Source organism: Botrytis deweyae (assembly GCF_014898535.1).
Source record: "Botrytis deweyae strain B1 chromosome Unknown BDEW_019, whole genome shotgun sequence".
NCBI lineage: Eukaryota > Fungi > Ascomycota > Leotiomycetes > Helotiales > Sclerotiniaceae > Botrytis > Botrytis deweyae.
Window position 1 is genome coordinate 437,476 of NW_024066226.1, and position 19,089 is coordinate 456,564.

The 19,089-nt window shown below is 40.9% G+C and overlaps 6 protein-coding genes across 6 annotated transcripts; 1 reads left to right on the forward strand and 5 right to left on the reverse strand.

Moving 5' to 3' along the window:
* Window positions 1-4,236: 4,236 nt before the first annotated feature.
* Window positions 4,237-5,355, reverse strand: EAE98_007848 (uncharacterized protein; the record flags this gene model as incomplete). The annotated part of the gene is made up of 1 exon (XM_038955471.1): window positions 4,237-5,355. The coding sequence occupies one exon, from the start codon at window positions 5,353-5,355 to the stop codon at window positions 4,237-4,239; it is 1,119 nt and encodes a 372-aa protein (XP_038808200.1).
* A 30-nt stretch (window positions 5,356-5,385) lies between these two features.
* Window positions 5,386-6,880, reverse strand: EAE98_007849 (uncharacterized protein; the record flags this gene model as incomplete). The annotated part of the gene is made up of 2 exons (XM_038955472.1): window positions 6,525-6,880; window positions 5,386-6,474 (listed from the first exon to the last, which is right to left on the reverse strand). Exons 1-2 carry the CDS (start codon window positions 6,585-6,587, stop codon window positions 5,386-5,388), a joined length of 1,152 nt encoding a protein of 383 aa, XP_038808201.1. The 5' UTR covers window positions 6,588-6,880.
* A 1,283-nt stretch (window positions 6,881-8,163) lies between these two features.
* Window positions 8,164-8,894, reverse strand: EAE98_007850 (uncharacterized protein; the record flags this gene model as incomplete). Its single annotated transcript, XM_038955473.1, has 3 exons — window positions 8,164-8,326; window positions 8,383-8,667; window positions 8,830-8,894. 3 exons carry the CDS (start codon window positions 8,892-8,894, stop codon window positions 8,164-8,166), a joined length of 513 nt encoding a protein of 170 aa, XP_038808202.1.
* An 891-nt stretch (window positions 8,895-9,785) lies between these two features.
* Window positions 9,786-11,440, reverse strand: EAE98_007851 (uncharacterized protein). Its single transcript, XM_038955474.1, has 3 exons — window positions 11,026-11,440; window positions 10,950-10,969; window positions 9,786-10,888 (listed from the first exon to the last, which is right to left on the reverse strand). Exons 1-3 carry the CDS (start codon window positions 11,205-11,207, stop codon window positions 10,143-10,145), a joined length of 948 nt encoding a protein of 315 aa, XP_038808203.1. The 5' UTR covers window positions 11,208-11,440; the 3' UTR covers window positions 9,786-10,142.
* Window positions 11,441-14,790: 3,350 nt separating this feature from the next.
* On the forward strand, window positions 14,791-16,892 carry EAE98_007852 (uncharacterized protein; the record flags this gene model as incomplete). The annotated part of the gene is made up of 6 exons (XM_038955475.1): window positions 14,791-15,009; window positions 15,127-15,349; window positions 15,400-15,892; window positions 15,957-16,301; window positions 16,358-16,530; window positions 16,582-16,892. The coding sequence occupies 6 exons, from the start codon at window positions 14,791-14,793 to the stop codon at window positions 16,890-16,892; spliced, it is 1,764 nt and encodes a 587-aa protein (XP_038808204.1).
* A 427-nt stretch (window positions 16,893-17,319) lies between these two features.
* EAE98_007853 (uncharacterized protein) lies at window positions 17,320-18,757 on the reverse strand (the record flags this gene model as incomplete). Its single annotated transcript, XM_038955476.1, has 7 exons — window positions 17,320-17,409; window positions 17,529-17,820; window positions 17,904-17,999; window positions 18,078-18,162; window positions 18,227-18,345; window positions 18,410-18,635; window positions 18,697-18,757. 7 exons carry the CDS (start codon window positions 18,755-18,757, stop codon window positions 17,320-17,322), a joined length of 969 nt encoding a protein of 322 aa, XP_038808205.1.
* Window positions 18,758-19,089: the final 332 nt, after the last annotated feature.

The following is a 19,089-nucleotide window of genomic DNA, read 5'->3' on the forward strand; positions in this document are numbered from 1 at the left end:
ATATAATAACAAGTATTTTGGGATGTAATAAAGATGTAATAAAGATGTATGTAATATTGTAGACATATAGTAAATAGATAGCAAGTAATAAATATCATATATCTTCCTTCTTTTCTCTCTTTCCTCCCTCCTCTACTTCTACTTGTACTTCTCCTCATACTTTGTCCTTCTCCATCTCATTTCCTTTCCTTCACTGCTCTCCTCCATGGTGAAGGACATGATAATATTAAATCAATAAACACCCGACCATCACCAGATCATGCCCACGACCATCCTGTAACCTTACTCCCTTCCTAGGCATCCCGAGAAATCCAAAAATACCTTTTCTTTTGCCTTTCCCACTGAACGTTATTCTGCCCGTGGAATGGGAAGGGAGAGGAATGGAATGTTGGGCTTGGACGGTGAACTTGCTTGGACGGTGTTCCTCCACTCAAGACTTGGCCCATCTGATGATTTTACACATGATACATCCCTTTCCCCCGTGCCCCCTACGATACGCAAAAGTTAGATGATCTCCCGAATAATGTGGGGGAATTTCCCTTGGAGCTAAGGGAAACAGGGCAGGGGAGGCAGCAGGGGACGCAGTCTTGGAGCCAGTCTTGGGAGCAGGGAGCAGTCTCGGAATGGGAGTTGTAGTCGCAGTCATAGTTGTAGTCTTGTTTTTTATATATGTACATTTATATACATTTATATATATTCACATAGATTCATATATAGTCATATACATTCATATATAGTCATATACATTCATATACATTCATACTCAATCCTGCTCAACAAGTCATTAACAAGACTAATAGAACCAATCATATCCGCCTCCCTCCAATTTCTCTCTACCAGCAGGAATCATAGTCATTCCAGTAGGTACCTAGCACATCCACTCGCCCACTCTATTACATGATGAAACCAACATTCGGGAAAATGGGGTAATATCGACTCAAACGACGATCCATCCCTCTCCATATCGTACTCGAGTATACGATATTAATCACAAAGCTATTTCAGTGCCAGACATACCATACATATATCCGACATACAGAGTAGATTACACACCTTCAAGGCATAAACCATTTGGTATGGATGCCCAAGTCATGTTTATCTCTACTCCCGCTATCCATCAATAGTGTCCTCTCAGAAAAGAAGTAAACCTTCCATCGCCCGTAGATAGATGTCGATAGGTAGATACCTAATGATCAATAAACAAATGCCCCATGCGCACGAGAGTTCATCCTCGCGCGCCCTCCCATCCCATCCAATTTCATCGGGTGCGCCGACCAAATTCCTCGCAAATGTCTCGCGTGCTAATTAAAAGCCTCTCCATCAAGAACACATTCGATATCCAAACAAAAGCAAATTCCAGCAAGTAGGAAGATCGAAAACTAGCTAAGATACCTGTCGGTCTGTCTGTCTGTCTGTCTTTCTGTCTGTCTGTCTGTCTCGTCGCTCTACCCACCTATCTAATATAGTATCGTACTACTGTACCGTATACCTAGTACCCGTCACTCCATTTCACACATCTCATAACAACATCTCACACTGATGTACAATGATGTACCATCACCCTCAAATTGCATCATCCAGTCAACTTACCAACACAACACTAATACCCAAACACGCCAAGAACATGATGGCTTAAAGATGGTCATTTAATCCATTGATTCAATTAATCCATCCCATCCCATCCCATCCCATCCCATCCCATCCCATCCCATCCCATCACATTCATAGTTAAAAATCAGATCCAATCCGATCAGATCAGATCAGACGACAAAACAAACAAACAAACAACCCAATCCATCTTTGATACACCCACTCATCCATCTCCAAGAGCGCGCCAAACTATCCACCATCCCTAGCTAGTATGAGGAAGGAACAAATCCTCTTCCTCTTCCTTTCTCCTTCTCCCTTATTCTTAGTTTCAATTCTGTTTATGGGATACTAACTCAACTATCTAGATATCCATAAGGTTACCTACCTAGCTAACAGCAACAGAGTAACGTTAAGGAACAAAATGGAAACTTCATATGTGATTCAATTGCCAGTACCTATGTAGTGTTGCTTGGGCTTCTTGATCCTAGGTAATCTTACCTACCTAGTATGTAGGTATGATTAGCTATCCGGTAAATTCGATATTTCTCGGTATGTGTACTCGTATCATAGCGTAGGTATCTCCTAGATGGATATCTTATTTTCATTCCTCATTTCAATTCAAATTCAAATCCAAAAATCAAATCCAAAAATCAAATCCAAAATAGAAATAAAATTAAAAACCAAATCCCAATTAAATTTCACCATCATCAAAAGATCTTCACTTACATAACCTTATAAACTTTCTCCATCTCCATCTCCATCCCTATCCCTATCCATCTCCATCCCAAAATTATCAAAAAAATACATACTAGATACTAGATACTAGATACTAATCAATCAGATCAGATCATACGGAGAATAAACTTAGATTCCTTGTTCCCGAATCCCGAGAAGCATCGCGGAACTCTGTCTCCCGCCCGCCCGGAAATTGGGATGAGCAGCTAGATGAGCAGCTAGAGATGAGTCGATCGATTGGGTTTGAGATGAGTATTGAGTATTGAGTATTTTGCATCGATTTATAATTATCTGGATAGAAGAGAAGGGAAGGGGGGGTTTTTTGACTGGACTGGATTGGACTGGACTGGACTGGACTGGAATTGAAAAATTTGGGTTGGGGTTGGGTTTTGATAAGGAGGGAGGGAGATGAATAGTAGGTAGGTAGATATGTATTAATTATTAATACTTATCTACTATCTATTTAATACCTATCTATTACTACTTACATAATACTATATTCAAAACCTATTTATCTACTATTAAGATAGTAGGTAATGGATATAATATTATATATAATATATATAGTATACAGTACTAGGCATTAAGTTTGCGCGAAAGGCCTTTTTCCACCAAAACTCACCTTCTTTAGAATATGATTAAAAATCAACCACCAGTTTCAATAAGATCAAAATTGATAAATTGATAAAAATTCATTAATTTATCAATAAAAAACAAATAAATTATTTTTATTGATTTTTATTTTGATTGAAAAAGACTTTGAATTCGAAATCTCTTAAAAACTTATAAAATTCGCTTAATTTTGGTGTAGAAATTGATTCCTAAAAAAATATTCAATTTCAATCTTATATATTCTATTAAATAAACAATACATATCTATAAGATTATAATATAATTAAATTCAATTGATTCTAATTTTATAAATATAAAATTTATTAAAAAATATTTAGCATATAAAGATTAGTATTCAATTGAAATTGAGATATTGATATTCTTACTTTCTAATATAATTGAATAGGATTACATTCAAAAATGATTTAATATAATATTTCTTTTTGTATTATATAATTTAATTAATTTTTTATAGAAATTCAAAATCTGAAAGGGATTTATTAAAGAATTAATTTATAATTATTTATTGAAATGATTGAGTTTATTCGAAGAATCAATTCGCGCGAACTTAGCTGAGGTTGCTGTATATATTTTTTTTTTTTTTTTATTTTTTTTTTTTATAAGATCTTATTATTTATTAATAGAAAGAATAATAAATATATTAAATACTCTCTCGAGACTCTGTAAGATATATCGATTACTAATTATTACGAGAATTATTAAGAGTTTTGATTTATATTATAGATTAGCGGGTTTTGTAAAGTAGAGGAATTAGAATAGATTTTATTATTATAAGATGCTTATAGTTAAGATTAATAGTCGACTCTCTATAAATCAGTTATCTCGTTTCGAGTAGAGTAAAGTAAGTATTTCTCTAGTATTTTTATTATAAAAAATTAGAAATTCATTTATAGTCTTGTTAATAATTAAATATTTCTAATAATAATATCTTAAATCTTAATAAATTTAATTATATAATTTATTTAAAATTATTTAAAATTTCAACGTTATATATTGAAAATAAGATATTTTGTTGACTTTATATTTGTATTTTGCTATGATTCATTAGAATCAGAAAGGAACCTTGAATGAGAAAAGTAAATAGATATAGTTGATAATAATAAGATTTTTAGGAAAATATTAATCTCTGCTATTAAAGAGAGTATAGATCGTTTAAATCAGTAGAAGAATGAGCAAGACCGAAAGATCATTCTTACTCGACTGAAAGAACAAGCGATGAACAGTACACTTCTCTATCGATCTCTTCTCAAGCTCGAGTCGACCATAATTTATTATTCCCTAACCTAGAATTAGCTCGATCTTCTCCGGTTCTAACTTTTCCCATTCTTCTGCCTTCACCTTCCCGCTAGCAAGACGATATGCAATACCATCCTTCCATTCCACCCATAATACTGTATACTCATCAAATCTTTGCAAAGGGTGTTCATATATCTTTTTAACTTCATTCAATGTCTTTGAATATACTCGTGACTTGTACAAAGCTATTAGCTCCACCGGCAACCCGTGAATAGCCTCGGAATCTATGCTTGGGAAGAGAGACAGGTCAGCTTCGTTGTGTAATTTCAGAAAGCCAATATCCTCCCCAGAGCTATTAAAAATTCTGGCAATGTTTCCTTCGCTAGCCTGTCGTCCCCAAAGGCGCGCCCTCCACGTCTTGCAAAACAAATAGGATGTCTGCTCAGGCGTGACTGGCGGCGTTGAGTTATGGATATCGGGGACCGGGAATGGATAGTACCACAAATCGGGCATGTCCGCATGTTTGAAAATGTATTTCCCACACCCATCTGGGTGCAAGTGAGGTTCTCCCCTCAACGATCCTGTGTCGGGGGCGTCGTGGCACGACCAGCCAGTAGGCAATGGCTTCGCAAAATCCTTGTTATTATCGCGATTTTCAAACCACGTGGACCTGATTCTCCTTCTATTTTCCGGCAAGTCGCTGGAAGACTTGCTCGTGTACCACTCTGTGATCGGAATTGTTTCTTCAATCCGACATGGGTTGCCGACGATTCGAGCCGCCTCGCCGCACCTGAAGATGTCAAGGTTACCGTGCCAGCCGACCCAAGACCATGATGGCAAGCCTGCCCGAGACGGACGGTCCTTTCCAAATCGTTCTGAAAAATTACGTCGTCGGATGTTCCGGTCGTTCCAGTAGGGATACCAGCCTAATCCTCGTTCGAAGAACATTTCCGGGATGCCGTACAAGAATCCGCCAGAGAATGTACGACTCAGGACTGACAGCAACCCAGAGATAGCGGGTAAAGCGTCCTCGTCGTACCGAAGTTCTGTTACATTGAATGTTGTGAGGATATAGCTCAGAGAAAACAAGTCAGGAAAGCCAGCCGTGATGACATTCTGCCGTGGGTCGATGTATTTGTCAATTTCTGCGTCGGGAATCATCTCTTCATGCTAAACGCTACACTGACACTGCTAGTGCAGCTCTTTTTTCCTGAACATCATCTTTCTTCTCGACAGACGATGCTCCTGAAACGTCCAACCTCGGCTAAGATAATCGCCTCCCTCCGATAAACCGAAAACACCTGTATTCCTCACAATAAGTTGCTCACTACCGAAGAGAATAATGCGTTGGTTCATGTCTCTGGATTGAGAAGCACCATCCAGACCACGAAGCCCATCTTGTGCGTCGCCATCTGCAGCAACAATTGTGACGACTGCGTTACCGTAGATAGCGCCCATCATGTTCAGTTCCTCAGCTCTGAGTTCCTGGTTTGCGTGAGTGATACAGAGTGCATCTGCCCAGAGATACCGCTCGCTTATGACCGAGGTCAGGAACATGGCATGTCGGATTACTGGCGACAAAAATTCTTCAAACTCCGGCGCATCCAGAGCATATGGCTCCTGCAGCCTTTCGAGCATCACGGCGTCAATTGTAGGAACAGGCGATCTCCCGTACCTATAACTTAGTGCCACAAAAGCGCCAGAGACACAACCCGCGACAAGGCACTTGGTCTTCACGTCGATCAAAAATGCGGGCCTTTTCGGCCAAATCTTCCACGGATTCTCGCATTTCGCACCATGTGTTGAAAGACACTGCTTTTTCCACCGATTCAGCATTTCTACATCAAGCCAACCAGGGTTCAGAATTCGACCAATACCAGGATGGCCCGGTACGGACTCCTTCCTCACTAGCAACAGATTCCAGCAAAAACCCCCGATTGAGATCGACTCTACAATCTTGACGCTGCTCCCTAAACCTCCAGAGCCGATGCCAAGGTCACCTCTTTCTTGCCTTGGACGCTTTGGGTATGAGCGCAAATGGTCAACAAAAGCTTGTACCAAGGGTTTATGTGTACGGCACTGTGTGGCGAGAGCCTCCGCAATATAGCCCAGATTGACCGGATCTGCCGAATCGGGCTGTGAAAAACAACGCCAAATGTTTTGGCAAGTTTCGCACTCGCTCATCAATTCCGATAAAGAGGCGACTGAATTCTGCTGATCACAGGCGTCGAGATCACCCGGAATTGCTGGAGCCTTGAGAAGTTCTTGGCTGCCAAGTTCCTGTGACAGTGTCAACATGCTTTTATACTCTGAAAGATCAGCGTACCAACCTGATTGCTGCTTTGCGTCATCCATTGATGATCTTGGATTTCTTCTTGTGAGGCGTGTGCCATCTGAGCCGTGAGATGAATAACGCGGTGCGAAGTCAAAGTTTGTACCACTAACGATACGGGTGACTATAGACACTCCAGAAATCAAAGCGTCTACCTGTGTTTAAGAGATCTGACGCTGAAAGGTAATACTGAACAACGACTGATGACTTTGATAACTTGTGCCTGTGAGAGTTGTCAAAGTGGAAGGTTGTAGAGTGAGAAATAATATCACACTTGGTGCGGAGTTCAAGATCGCGTGGTGAAGAGGACGAGGCTGACGATGCTGTAACACCACCGAGGCCGACCACGATCATTCCGAAATTTTAATGAAAATAGATTTTTACCTGACACATGATCTTTTATTACTGTTGGTATCACCATGGAAATGGTGAAGATTCAATAGTACCATGGTTTCAAACTATGTAATATTGCTTAAGGAGCCAGAATTAAGACCACGAAACTAGAGGTAGATCATGCCCAGGTGCTAGCGCAACTGAGACCACGTGAATTTTACACCATATGATCTCTATCCCAACAATTACGAAGATAACATACCTGATACTCTTGATATTCCCATGTATATATTTCCAAACTAGCTGTTTATGTCCGAGGTGAAATCCCTGAGAGGATATGATGTGGAAGTAATACTATATGTCTCGTCTCGTGACGTGGCTCTCGAAATTTCCTGCTATGATATTCTTGCAGAGGGCTTTACAATCCCTAAGTGACGATATATCCTCGAGCAACGACAATCATAGAGTATCAATTTTCTACTTGAAGTTGCATGGTTTGCATTAGTCGTGCGTGGAGACCAACTCTTGAGGCGTTTAATAAGCTCGACAGTCCATCAATCTGCGCAAGGCGCCTGCTCAGTTGTGACTTTGATGCTTTATCGAGCAGATACTTGTTGAATCGAGAAATATAGTGAATGAAATGTATATTATGTGGCATCTCGAAATCGTATCTCAATTTCAACGTCAATCACTCGCAAAGTGTCGGAGGTACGGTGTGTCTGGTAAGATCAACACATTGCTCATGTGAGGCTATTTTATTATAGTATTTTCGTCGTTTCCGAGGATATGGCTCATGGTGTACAACCGATGTAGAGGATTGAAGACGCCGCAGATATAGATGTTGTAAATGAATCGATAGCTACTCCGTTGAATAATCTTTCATGCGATGCTTTTTTAGCCGATCACCAATCACTATTCGGTAGATTTGGTAAAAAAAAATATGTATAAATATGACTCCTGGTACCTTTATGCCGCAACATCACCCAATCAATGAATATTTCCTACGAGAAATGGTCTCTAATCCATCGTAAGTAGACTTAATGAATCCAAACCTTGGGAGTCTCTGTGCATCCTCAACTTTACCTCACAAATAAGGGACACTGTCTGAATTGAATGAATATCTGGAAACAGAATGAATACTAAGAACTTTGGAAACTGAATACAATTAAGATTTGATATTATCCACTTCTACATTGTCACCTCCGAGCAGTTTGCAAATCATTATCAGTCGAAGAACGACGCATCTCCACAGTCCTACTTACTGAGCTCATCAAAAATTGAGTACAAAGTGTGAATGCCGATGATTATTCTTGCCAGATAGCCTCAATGATAGCAAGGGATGCTCCAATCGGTTTCAAAATCTTCAAACCCCCAAAACGAGGATCAGCTTCAAGGAAAAGATCCTGCCACTCTTGCGCTTTTCGCTCTCTAGAATTATGCATACTCAGCATAATCATATCGAGAGAACTAGTAAAATTTGGATTATCCAGCGACATGGGTAATAATAGTTGTACCGAATTGACCGTTCACTGGAAAGTGAAACAGAATCCGAAGGCGGATTCAAAAGCTCATTCACAATGACCCGAGCGCCAGTTTTCATCACCGGAAAAAGGGTGCGCAGAATAGCGACAACATACTTATCAGGCCAGATGTGGAAGATCCAGCGGAATAGATATGCATCGGCGACCACGGTTTGCGGAGTGAAGAAGTCACACCCTTGAAATGTCACACGATCCGCGATACTAGCATCAAGCTTCAATTTGGCACTTTCGATAACGTTAGGGAGATCTTGTACGATGAAATGCAGCCTAGGGAACCTCTTTGCAAGATACTAATATGGCCTTTCGAACCACCAACGTCAACGACGGTGCCGTTGATAAATTCCCATGGATTCCTTCTGATCCGATGCAAAAGTCGACTGGTCCTTCAGCATCAAGGACGGTGAGGCTAAGTCATATTGGCGAACATACTCGTCGACCCTCTTCGTATTTTCAGCGACTTGAGTAGCGAGCTCTACGATACGCGTAGTAGCCATCGGGGATTAAGCCAGATTGAGATTGGTTGAAATGGAGTAATACAAAGAACAGTGCAAAATGGAAGCAAGCTCCCAAGGAGTACAACGTAGAAATTTATGAGACTTTAAAAAATAGAAATTCTTAAGCTTCAATTCCAAGATAGAAGTCATGGGGTCTCAGGCGCTTTTTGCAAGGGCACAACGTGGCATACACCATCAAACAACAAAGCTTCTCTCGTATGCTATCATTTCCTTGGATGCTTAATAATATGACATCTAAGAACAAGGAAGATCAACGCTAGTTTAGCAATCTCAGAGGTAAATAGCTACCGTAAGAGGACGAACCAATTCCGTATGTTGCAAAGCATGCGGAGGAAACTGGATATCTCTGTCGGAAGTTTTCGTTCTAGGTAAGAAAAGATTTGGAACCCGATGTCGACGGACCTAAATGACATGTTCCAAATGTAGTTACCATGCGCTGCATCTACTACGTGCATACCGGAAGGTAAGAAGAAGGAATTTAACATGAACATCAGCATGCGTGCAAGTCGAGGTATTTGTGATGGATCAAGTTGATTGGCTGTTGACCCCAGTCACATATGCCCTACTCTATCTCAAAGCTTTTCCCATCTCTCGTCCCGGAAGCTCCCTCACTTGTGTCAACTCCATGATCCGTTTTGGATGAGAACATCATAAGAATCCAAAAAATTAAGAATGCACCTCTGCATTTCAGGGCCCAAGCAAGAAGCTATCTCAAATGCCTAATAATGAGATGCCCCATAACGACTTTCCATAAGTACATCAGAACTACGGCTGTTGCTGCAAGTTAACAAGAAAGAAGAACATATTGCCGGATTTCTAACTGCAAGTATTACTATGAACACTAGCTCACGATGCCATTGCTTTCCTTCCTTGGTATAGATATTTTATTAAAGTATACGAAAGCACTCAAACCTTTGAATCAGTCTGACTTTTTCATAGCTACTAGAATCGGGCTCCCAGTTCGAAAGCCATTACATAGGTAGCACTGTCTAAAAAGAGGGGGAAAATAGGAAAGACTCGAAAGATCTTAGATCGTTTTGCCAATGATAGCCATTGAAGTACATTGAACTACTTGAACTTCCAGTCTTGAGACACGAGACGTTGTTCCTAGATATTCCATTGTGATACGAATTTGACCAATAATGGAATTCTGGGTGAGAGAACACTACTATTGTGGTACATGGGAGCGTGTTCAGCTACTACCTTTGCATCCCAGCTTGATGCTTTCTACTTCCTAAAAGCATTCATCTCTCTCCTCCAAAATCCAGTAAAATCCATCGTAGCAACATTGATTCCCAAGTCCTTCAATGCCTTTGTAGACAAATGACAATCATAAGGTCTCTGCACACTAGCATTTGGATCATTTCCCTCTGTATTTGCGACCATACCATCCAGCGGCAATCCCAAAATCTCCGCAAAGAGTTGGCAGATCTCATATTTTGTAAATTTATCCTCTGAAGAAAATTGCAAGACTCGTGGTAAAGATGATGGGTCTTTACTTTCAAGATATTTGGTTGCAATCTCTGACAAAACTCGACCTACATCTTCTGTATTGGTAGGATAGCGCAGGGCCCAATGATCCATTTTGACATTGGCATCTTTTTCTTGGGCTTTCCAGACCGATTTGACAAGTACACCAACTGCACTTTCTTCGGGTTCACCTTCTCCGTAGAGTACAGGAACTCTCAAGACCACTCCCAGACCCGATTTGCCTACTTTCTCATATTCTGCCAATACGGCTTTCTCGCCCTCATGTTTTGTTTCTCCATATAGATTCGGGGGTTTTACGGTGTGGCTTGTCTCGTAAGGAGCATCACCTTCGGTGCCAGGGAAAACATAATCGGTCGAGATGTAGATAAGGAGGATGGATTGTTCGGCGCAGAGTTTGGCCAATGAGGCAGAAGCTGCGATATTGAGAGCGCGTGTTCCTTCAGGATCGCTGTCGCATTTGTCTGGGAATCTATTCGCTGCACCTGTAATCGCGGGGTTAGCAATGGCGACAACGACGAGGTAGCAGCGCTGACAGAAACTCACAATGAATTACGACTTGAGGTCTTCAAATACTCTTACCGTCAGTACTGCATTGAAAATCGTGAAGATGTTACATTACTTGGATTCATTCAACGCCTTTGAAACTTCAGACTCGGAAGCCAAATCTACCTTGAGAATGGTAGGAGGCTTTGCGCGCGAGAATCCGGTGCCCACTGTATTCCAATTTTCTCGATCAAATACTTTTAAAACTTGTCTGCCAAGTAAACCAGTTGCGCCTGTGATGAGCGCGGTCTTCGTCATGATGAATATATCGATGTGGTTGTGATATATCGAGTTGGGGGGTAGTGGGTTGAGTTGACAAAGTTATTGTTCTTGTCCTTGTTCTTCGACCTTCCTGATTTGCTGGGTACGTTGAATATAACAGGCACATTTACATCATCGATGGGGAATTTGCATATGGCTTGATTAGACTTATTACCTGTGGAATTATCTGTTACATTGCTCTCCAAAGATAATGTTCTCTCCATATAGTGTTGGCACAATAGTCATCGCGACAGCTACCTACTGTAGATAGATAACCTACAAATCATCACAACACAATCAAAATCATCAGCACAACACCAAAGCTTCAATCTGCCATGAAGAATATGGTTTCAATTACATGCTTGCTACATACACATCAATCTCTCAAGCCGTTCTCTCACACTTGAGTCCTGCTGCCTCTTTGCCCCTCGTCGTCATCATCAGCACGTGGCCTTCAATTCTTCTTCACGTCAGCCTACAAGAAGCCGAACCGCAATGAAAAACAATAAAATAGATCTCTTACGAGAAGATGTTTGGTTCCAAAGATTCCCAGGCCAGCCGAAGCCAACCTGGAGTGGTCATGGTTATAGTTTTCAACTAGCAAAAACGCAATCTCGGACGAATCCTCACTGATATGCGTAAAACCCATGCACTAAGATGAAGAAAAAAGAAGGGAATGCAAAGGGAGAAGAGGAGACTTTATACATTTTTCGCTAGTGGAAATTTTGGGCTGATTGCTGCAAATGTGACAAACTTGGCTGTATTGGGCGTAGATTCGGTTGGTGCGGCCGCAAATGGGTCAAAAAGTGGATAGATTAATAAGCATCTGCTGTTTTGGTGTGTTCCGTATTCACTCTCAGTCACTGTTTTTAAATGAAGCACCAGTGTGTCATGTGATGGGTCGGGATTGTGAATACCATCGATATAAACCTACTGATATTTTCATGCCTTAATAAGACTTGAATTTGACTGAATTATCTTCTCTTTACTCACTTGTAGGAAAAAATCATTTGTCCAAAAAGATATACATCGTTCACTCAAAGAATCTTGCATCTTTCTGCAAACCTACGTACTACCAACCCCTCATCTAGCTCAGATCACCCATAAATAGAGCCACCATGGACATCACTTTCCTCATTTAAGATTGTTGCTTATATTCTTGTCAGTTTCTTCGATATGATGGTCGCCGTACTTGGTGCTACCGCTCGTGAGAATTTGCAATCCTACTCTATCAAATTGAGCACTGGAAAGAAATTAGGTCACCGCAAGTACCATTCAGGGAATTCCTAGTAAGAGTTCTGGAACCTACTTACTGCACATATAACGCTTTTCCAACTAAAATATAGAATTATTTAACTTTTCATACTCTAATTTATATATTATAATAAAAGATAAAATCAGAAATTCTTCTGGGAAATGTTATTTAATTAATTAAATCTAATAAAAAAATGAATAGAATATTTTTTTCTAATTTTTTAAATAGAATTTGAAGGAGTTAAAATTGAAAATTCGAAATTTTTATGAAAATTCGCTTATTTTGTATAGGAAAAACATTACATATCAGAATTTTTAGAAAAATTCGATTTCAATACTATATAACTATTCAACAAAAATAATGAAAAATATTTCAAATAATTTTTTATATTTTGATTATAATTATTTATCATTTCCGATTTTTTTGAAAAGAAAATATGAAAATTTGAATGAAATTTCTAATATAATAATTTGTATGGGAAAACCTCATTTTTGCAGGGATTTTGTCACATTTATCACAGGGGTGCGGTAAGTAGGTTCCAGAACTCTTACATTCTCGTGAGCCAACTCGGATCACCAGATCTTGGAGCCACTGATCAGAAAACAAAAGCTCTGCATCTCTGCTTCCTGGTGTCTGCTTTCTCTGCATAGGCTCACAGGTTTGAATTGCAGCACAGCATTGATGATAGCATCAAAATGAAGCATATTTTATGCTGGATTTCCATTCTCAAATGATAACTGCATAGTTGCACATTCACCCCGCGACTGAGTAGTTACTCAACGTCTATGAAAGTGGTGCTGCCTTCGACATTCAAGCATCATCCTTTCGACTTTGCTTCGCGATCTATCCTAATCCAACTTATTTGTGACCTCGCAATGTATCCTATCCTATCCAAGCTTTGGAGATGATATCTTCAATGTTCTGAGGTCACAAGTATGACGGACGACGACCTCATTGTTCATTCATTATGTTAGCTTCGTACAACAGACGTATTATCAACTGATCTCTATTATCTGAATTTAGCCATATAGTTCGTCGCATTGTTATCGTAGCTGATTCGTATTTACCGTTGGGAGATTTGCTGCCCTGTATCTACCAAGTTTCGCACAGTCGAAGGTGACCATGATCTTAATTGATTCTATTTGCTTTGATATCTTGTCCTTGCGGCAGTGTACAACAATCCGGCGGTTGATCAATCAGATGTTGAAACTGTCTTGCATGTCTTAATACAAGTCCGCATTATTGGATTCGACCTTTGTTATTGATGCTTTGAATGAACCACCTTTCATTCACTGGACTGAGTCTTGAGTGGGAAATCAATAAAATAGATGTATTGTATGTATACGTTTATATCATTATCTGCAATGAATAGCACTGGGTGATCGATATTCACATTGCGTATGAGGTTTTTTTTTTTTTTTTTTTTTTTGACAAAACATCTTCGTCAACTGTTCAGAGATACCTAGTTGATTTGAGAATGGAATTGAACACAGATCGGAAATTGGTAACTTTACTTGATCGACCTGCAAACTTTTAAGATAACGTTTGAAGAGATTGATATCAGATACCAACTTACGTGATTCTGAATTGGTTGTGTATTGCGATATTTAATCTAATCTCTCGCCAATGATAATCTGCTGCAACTAAGGATTATTATCGTGATGGTTGAATGACACCTTTTCACAGCTACCCAATTAGGAAGTTCCTTTTCACTAGTCCCACAAATCAAAAAAACATTCGATTCATCTACATGAAAAGATACAATTGTATTTATCAATCTGGACTCTCTTCTACTGCTTAAACACAGCTTCCTCTTTATTTCTCTTTGGGTAGTGAATTACGTTAACAATTGCGGTAGTCCATTACAGAGTAGGATTTGTGCTCTATGACCTTCCCCTTCTTTCGGCAATCTTCAAACTTGCGGAAGGAGAGTTTCCCCACTTGGGTAACATAGCTCAATTCAAGCGTCCGATCACTAATGACTTTCCTAACGCAGTCACACCGCCGTGGCGATCTGTCAATCACCCACGCCTCATATCTTGCGTCGTCCAATGATTTTGGAGATTCAAGATAACCTTAAATGAATGAAGAAACCATGTGCGGGTGATTGTAACGATATGAAGGATAAAGAAACTCCAAAAGGCAGCTCGTAATGCAAGTAATTAATTCACCATTGGCTCAGAGGAGCAGGTACCGAGGCGATGCCGCAAGCTTGTGCGAGACAAGCCTACGCCTTTCCCTTGGCTAGTATTGGCATAAGTATGCCATGATGCCGCAGTTCTTCGTCGACGTCTTCTTCGTTGTAATCATTCTTACTTCGGCAAGATGCTTCTCCTCAATATTTTCTCCGTGGCATTTGCTGCGTCGGCAGTCCAAGCATTACCCACGTTCGGCAAATCCAGCGTTTTCGAGAAGATCGCTGCTCCACCACCAGGTTGGGAATTGGACGAGGATGCCGTATTCGACAAAGATGTGTCGACGATGAAGTTGAGATTGCATTTGATTGCACAGAACATGCCAGAATTTCACAAGATGGCCATGGATGTATGATTTCCCATTTCTCACATGTCATATGTAATGCTGGATTTGGATATGAGGAGAAGTCTTCTTAATTTATTGGGCATCTTGATATAGAAGCGAATCTAGGCTAAATTTCCGTAGATCGCTACACCTGGACATGCCCTTTATGGACGTCATCTTGACCAAACGGTGATCAATTCAATGATCGCACCAAAGACACAATCGCGTGACCTTGTATTGCAATGGCTGTCAACTGCGGGATTGGCAAACCAAACCAGTGTCTCAGCACGTGGTGACTCTGTTATTGTAGAAGCAAGTATCAGCCAGATTGAGGAACTTCTCCAAGCAGAGTACAACGCTTACGGTAAATTATCGATCTCGCCATAATTAATTCCAGTTTCTAACGATTTCTAGTTCACACTGGTTTGTACGAGGGTGCTATCCGAACTCTCGAATACAGTCTCCCTGATGCTTTGAAGGGCCATGTTGATATTGTTCAACCAACAACCTTCTTTGGTCTCCGTGCAATGCGTTCCGAAATCAAGCAACATAAGGAATTTGACGAAAGTGTGCTCAAGGTTGAGGGTACCGAAGCTGTCACAGGTTGCAGTGGTAGCACCATTACACCAACTTGTCTTGCCAACCTTTACTCATTCACCTCCGCCCCAGCTACATTGAAAAGTGGCTCAATAGGAATCGCTGGGTTTTTGAAGCAATGGCCATCCAAGACAGATTTGACCACCTTCATGAACAGCTATGCATACTTCGCCAATAAGGCATATACTTACACCTGTACCCTTATCAACGGCGGAACTTGCCCATCAAGTGGCAGTGGTTACCCAGGTATTGAAGCCAATCTTGATGTTCAATATGCTAGAGCCATTACATCAGAGATTCCTAACGTCTAGTGAGTTTTTTCATTAATCCATTTTTAATTATTTTAATTGACAAAATTTACTAACGGATCAAAGCTACTCAACTGGTGGATCTCCCCCCATTGTAGGCAGCGGTTCAAACACCAACGAACCTTACCTAGAATTCCTTGACTCCCTCCTCGCTGCTACTACACTTCCACAAACAATTTCCATCTCCTACGGTGATGATGAAGACACTGTTCCCTTGAGCTATGCTGATGAAGTTTGCAATCTCTTCTCTCAACTTGGTGCTCGTGGTGTGTCCGTTCTAGTTGCATCTGGAGATTCCGGTGTAGGAACTACTTGCGTTACCACTGGCACCACCAAAGGTTTCACTACTAGTTTCCCAGCTTCCTGCCCATGGGTGACTACTGTTGGTGGTACTACTGGTAACAGTCCTGAGTAAGTCATATTTCCCATGAGATAATTGTAAGAATGAAAGTACTAACTCCTAATAGGGCAGCCTGGGCTGATGGTGGTGGAGGATTCTCCTCTGTTTTCGGACAACCTTCCTACCAAACTACCGCTGTCAACACCTGGCTCACAACCGACACCACCCACAGCGCAGTAACCAAATACTTCAACGCATCCGGTCGTGCCTACCCCGATGTTTCCGCTCAAGCCACAAACTGTAAGAATACCGTCGCATTTTTCTTGATATCATTTACTGATATCTCTCTAGTCGTAATCGTCGCTTCCGGTAGTGCCGAACTCGTCGACGGTACCTCCTGCGCAACTCCAACCTTCAGTTCCGTAATCCAACTCATCAACTCTAACCGTGTTGCCGCCGGTAAAGCCGGTCTTGGATTCCTCAACCCATGGTTATACACAACCGCTAAATCCGCATTGACCGATATCAAAACTGGTAAGATTACCGGATGTTCTGGTGTTATTTCTGGTGCTGGTTTCTCGGCCGTTAGTGGTTGGGATCCTGCAACTGGATTGGGTACGCCTAACTACACCAAGTTGTTGGCAATCAGTAATTCTACTTAAGGAAATAATGAGATTATTGAACGAAAATGAAGTGGAAATCGGATTGGGTAACGGATTACGGTTATGAATTATGAGGATTTGGGCAGAGAAATGAAAGAACATATATGTAATATGCATGATCAGTTACAATATATCGACTAGCTCACAATGTTAATTCGAATATATTCCTCTACCCATCAAATGATAGTGAAACCTCATCCACACTTTCAAAATTGAAGATTATTGTAATTACACCTCAGGAATGAAATGCAGTGGGTAAAACTTTTCGCATCACCATCACATCATTCATATATACAATAACGAAGTTCCCCAAATCCGGCTCTTCTCTACCTTACATGAATACTGATGTGATATCATACCATGTCAACCCAATCCACACATCATGTCACTATCCCCTTTCAGCCCTTTCATCATCCCTCAACACCACTCACAAACACTGACTATAGTAAATACTACTAGTAGTACACGTACTACCCGTCGCACAAACCGTTCCTCCAGTCCATCCTTGGCCTCCACACTATAAAATCGACACTCGAAATTAGCATTCATCTCAACATCAAACCATCACCTCAGCGTCACCAAGTGCCACCACCCAAACAATCAACGAAACTAACAAACACCAAAAAGAAAACATACCTGTCCAAACTTCTGCACTACCGATCCGGTCGCCGTAGCCGCTGCGCTCGTTGCAGTCTTGGTCGAGGTGATTAAAGTCCCAGTAGCAGTAGCAGTCGCAATAACTGAAGTAGCCGCCCCCGTTCCAGCAGGCATACTAGCCAGAGTCGTCGCCGCATTATTACCATTTGATATTCCAGCGTAAGCCGAAGAGCCTCCTTGAGAAGCCCAGACGGCGGGACCGGGAACAGTGTAGTTGAAGAAATTTGAGTAGATGTTTGCCGTGTAGCCAGGGTCTGTCACGGAAAAGGCTCTGTGGGAAAGAGGGTGTTAGTTAGATTTGGGGAGTGAGAGAGGCAAGGAAGAAAGTTGTGGGTGGGTGTTCAGATTACATACCCGGGAATAGATACTAGGGGACCGGGAGTTCCGGTACCTCCGTTGGTCACGGTTATTTGGGCGCATTCGATGTAGAATTGAGGGATTCCTCCTGGGCTGAATTGAGTTGTTAGCATCAATGTCCTCCTCACTACTCGTAAATCTTGCGAGAACAAATGATGACCTAAAACTTACTAAGGATTGTGAATCGCAAGTTGTTGAATACGAAGAAGATAATCGCCGTTAGGAAGATTTGGCGGAATGGTATAAGTATATGTTTCTATTCAAAATTAATTCTCCTTACTTTCTGCTAAAGCAGGTTCACTAAAAGAAGGAAAACTCACGATAGAGATTCCAAGTTGCGACTTGATTTGTAAAGGTAGGACCAATGTCTAAAATCTTAAACCAAACCTGACCGGATCCATCGAAGGCTGCTGCAGTTGTCGGCGCTTTTGCCATGTATCTTTACCCGTCAATCTCAATCTCAATTCTATCACAAGTAACCGCAACAGAGATGAGAAACTTACATAGACAAAGGACCCTGATGATAAACCTGTACATCCGCAGTGAAAGAGAAAGAATCGCCAGCTTTGACTGTAATAGTTTGCGTTCCCTTGCTGGTTCCAGCACCGGAATTGCATCGTAGATCATTGCTAGCGAGGTCTGTAACAGGACTATTGTAATTATCGTTCATACGAATGTATCCATATGGTGGATATTGAATGCTCTTGTAGGTAAATGACTGGAAGATGTCTAGTTGCTAAAGTGTTAGCTGCGCTTTATTTCTGGGCTTGATAAGTTGGAGGGTACTTACAATGAGCAGAGGCATGACACGTAAGGAACGAAAGTCCTAGCAAAGAAACGAAGGATTTCATGATGGGCAAGGCAAAATATGATGGAATGCTTAGGGCGATACGAGATTCAAATTGACAGAGGGGGACTTTTGAAAACTTATACAAGTAGGAAATGGAAAAAAAGCATCTGCAGCAAATAACAACACTCTTAACTAGTATTGTTACATTTATGTACGCGGATCGAATCATTCTCAAGCCAGATATTGCTTTTAAAATCTCCTCATCAACTGACTAGAACAGCAGATAATTCATCAACAGCCGGCACTCCTCGAGCCTCTAATATCAAGTCCATGGAATAAGATTGGTACTATAGCCAAGTATCTGGGTCTTGGCGACTTTCAAAATCTGGGGAA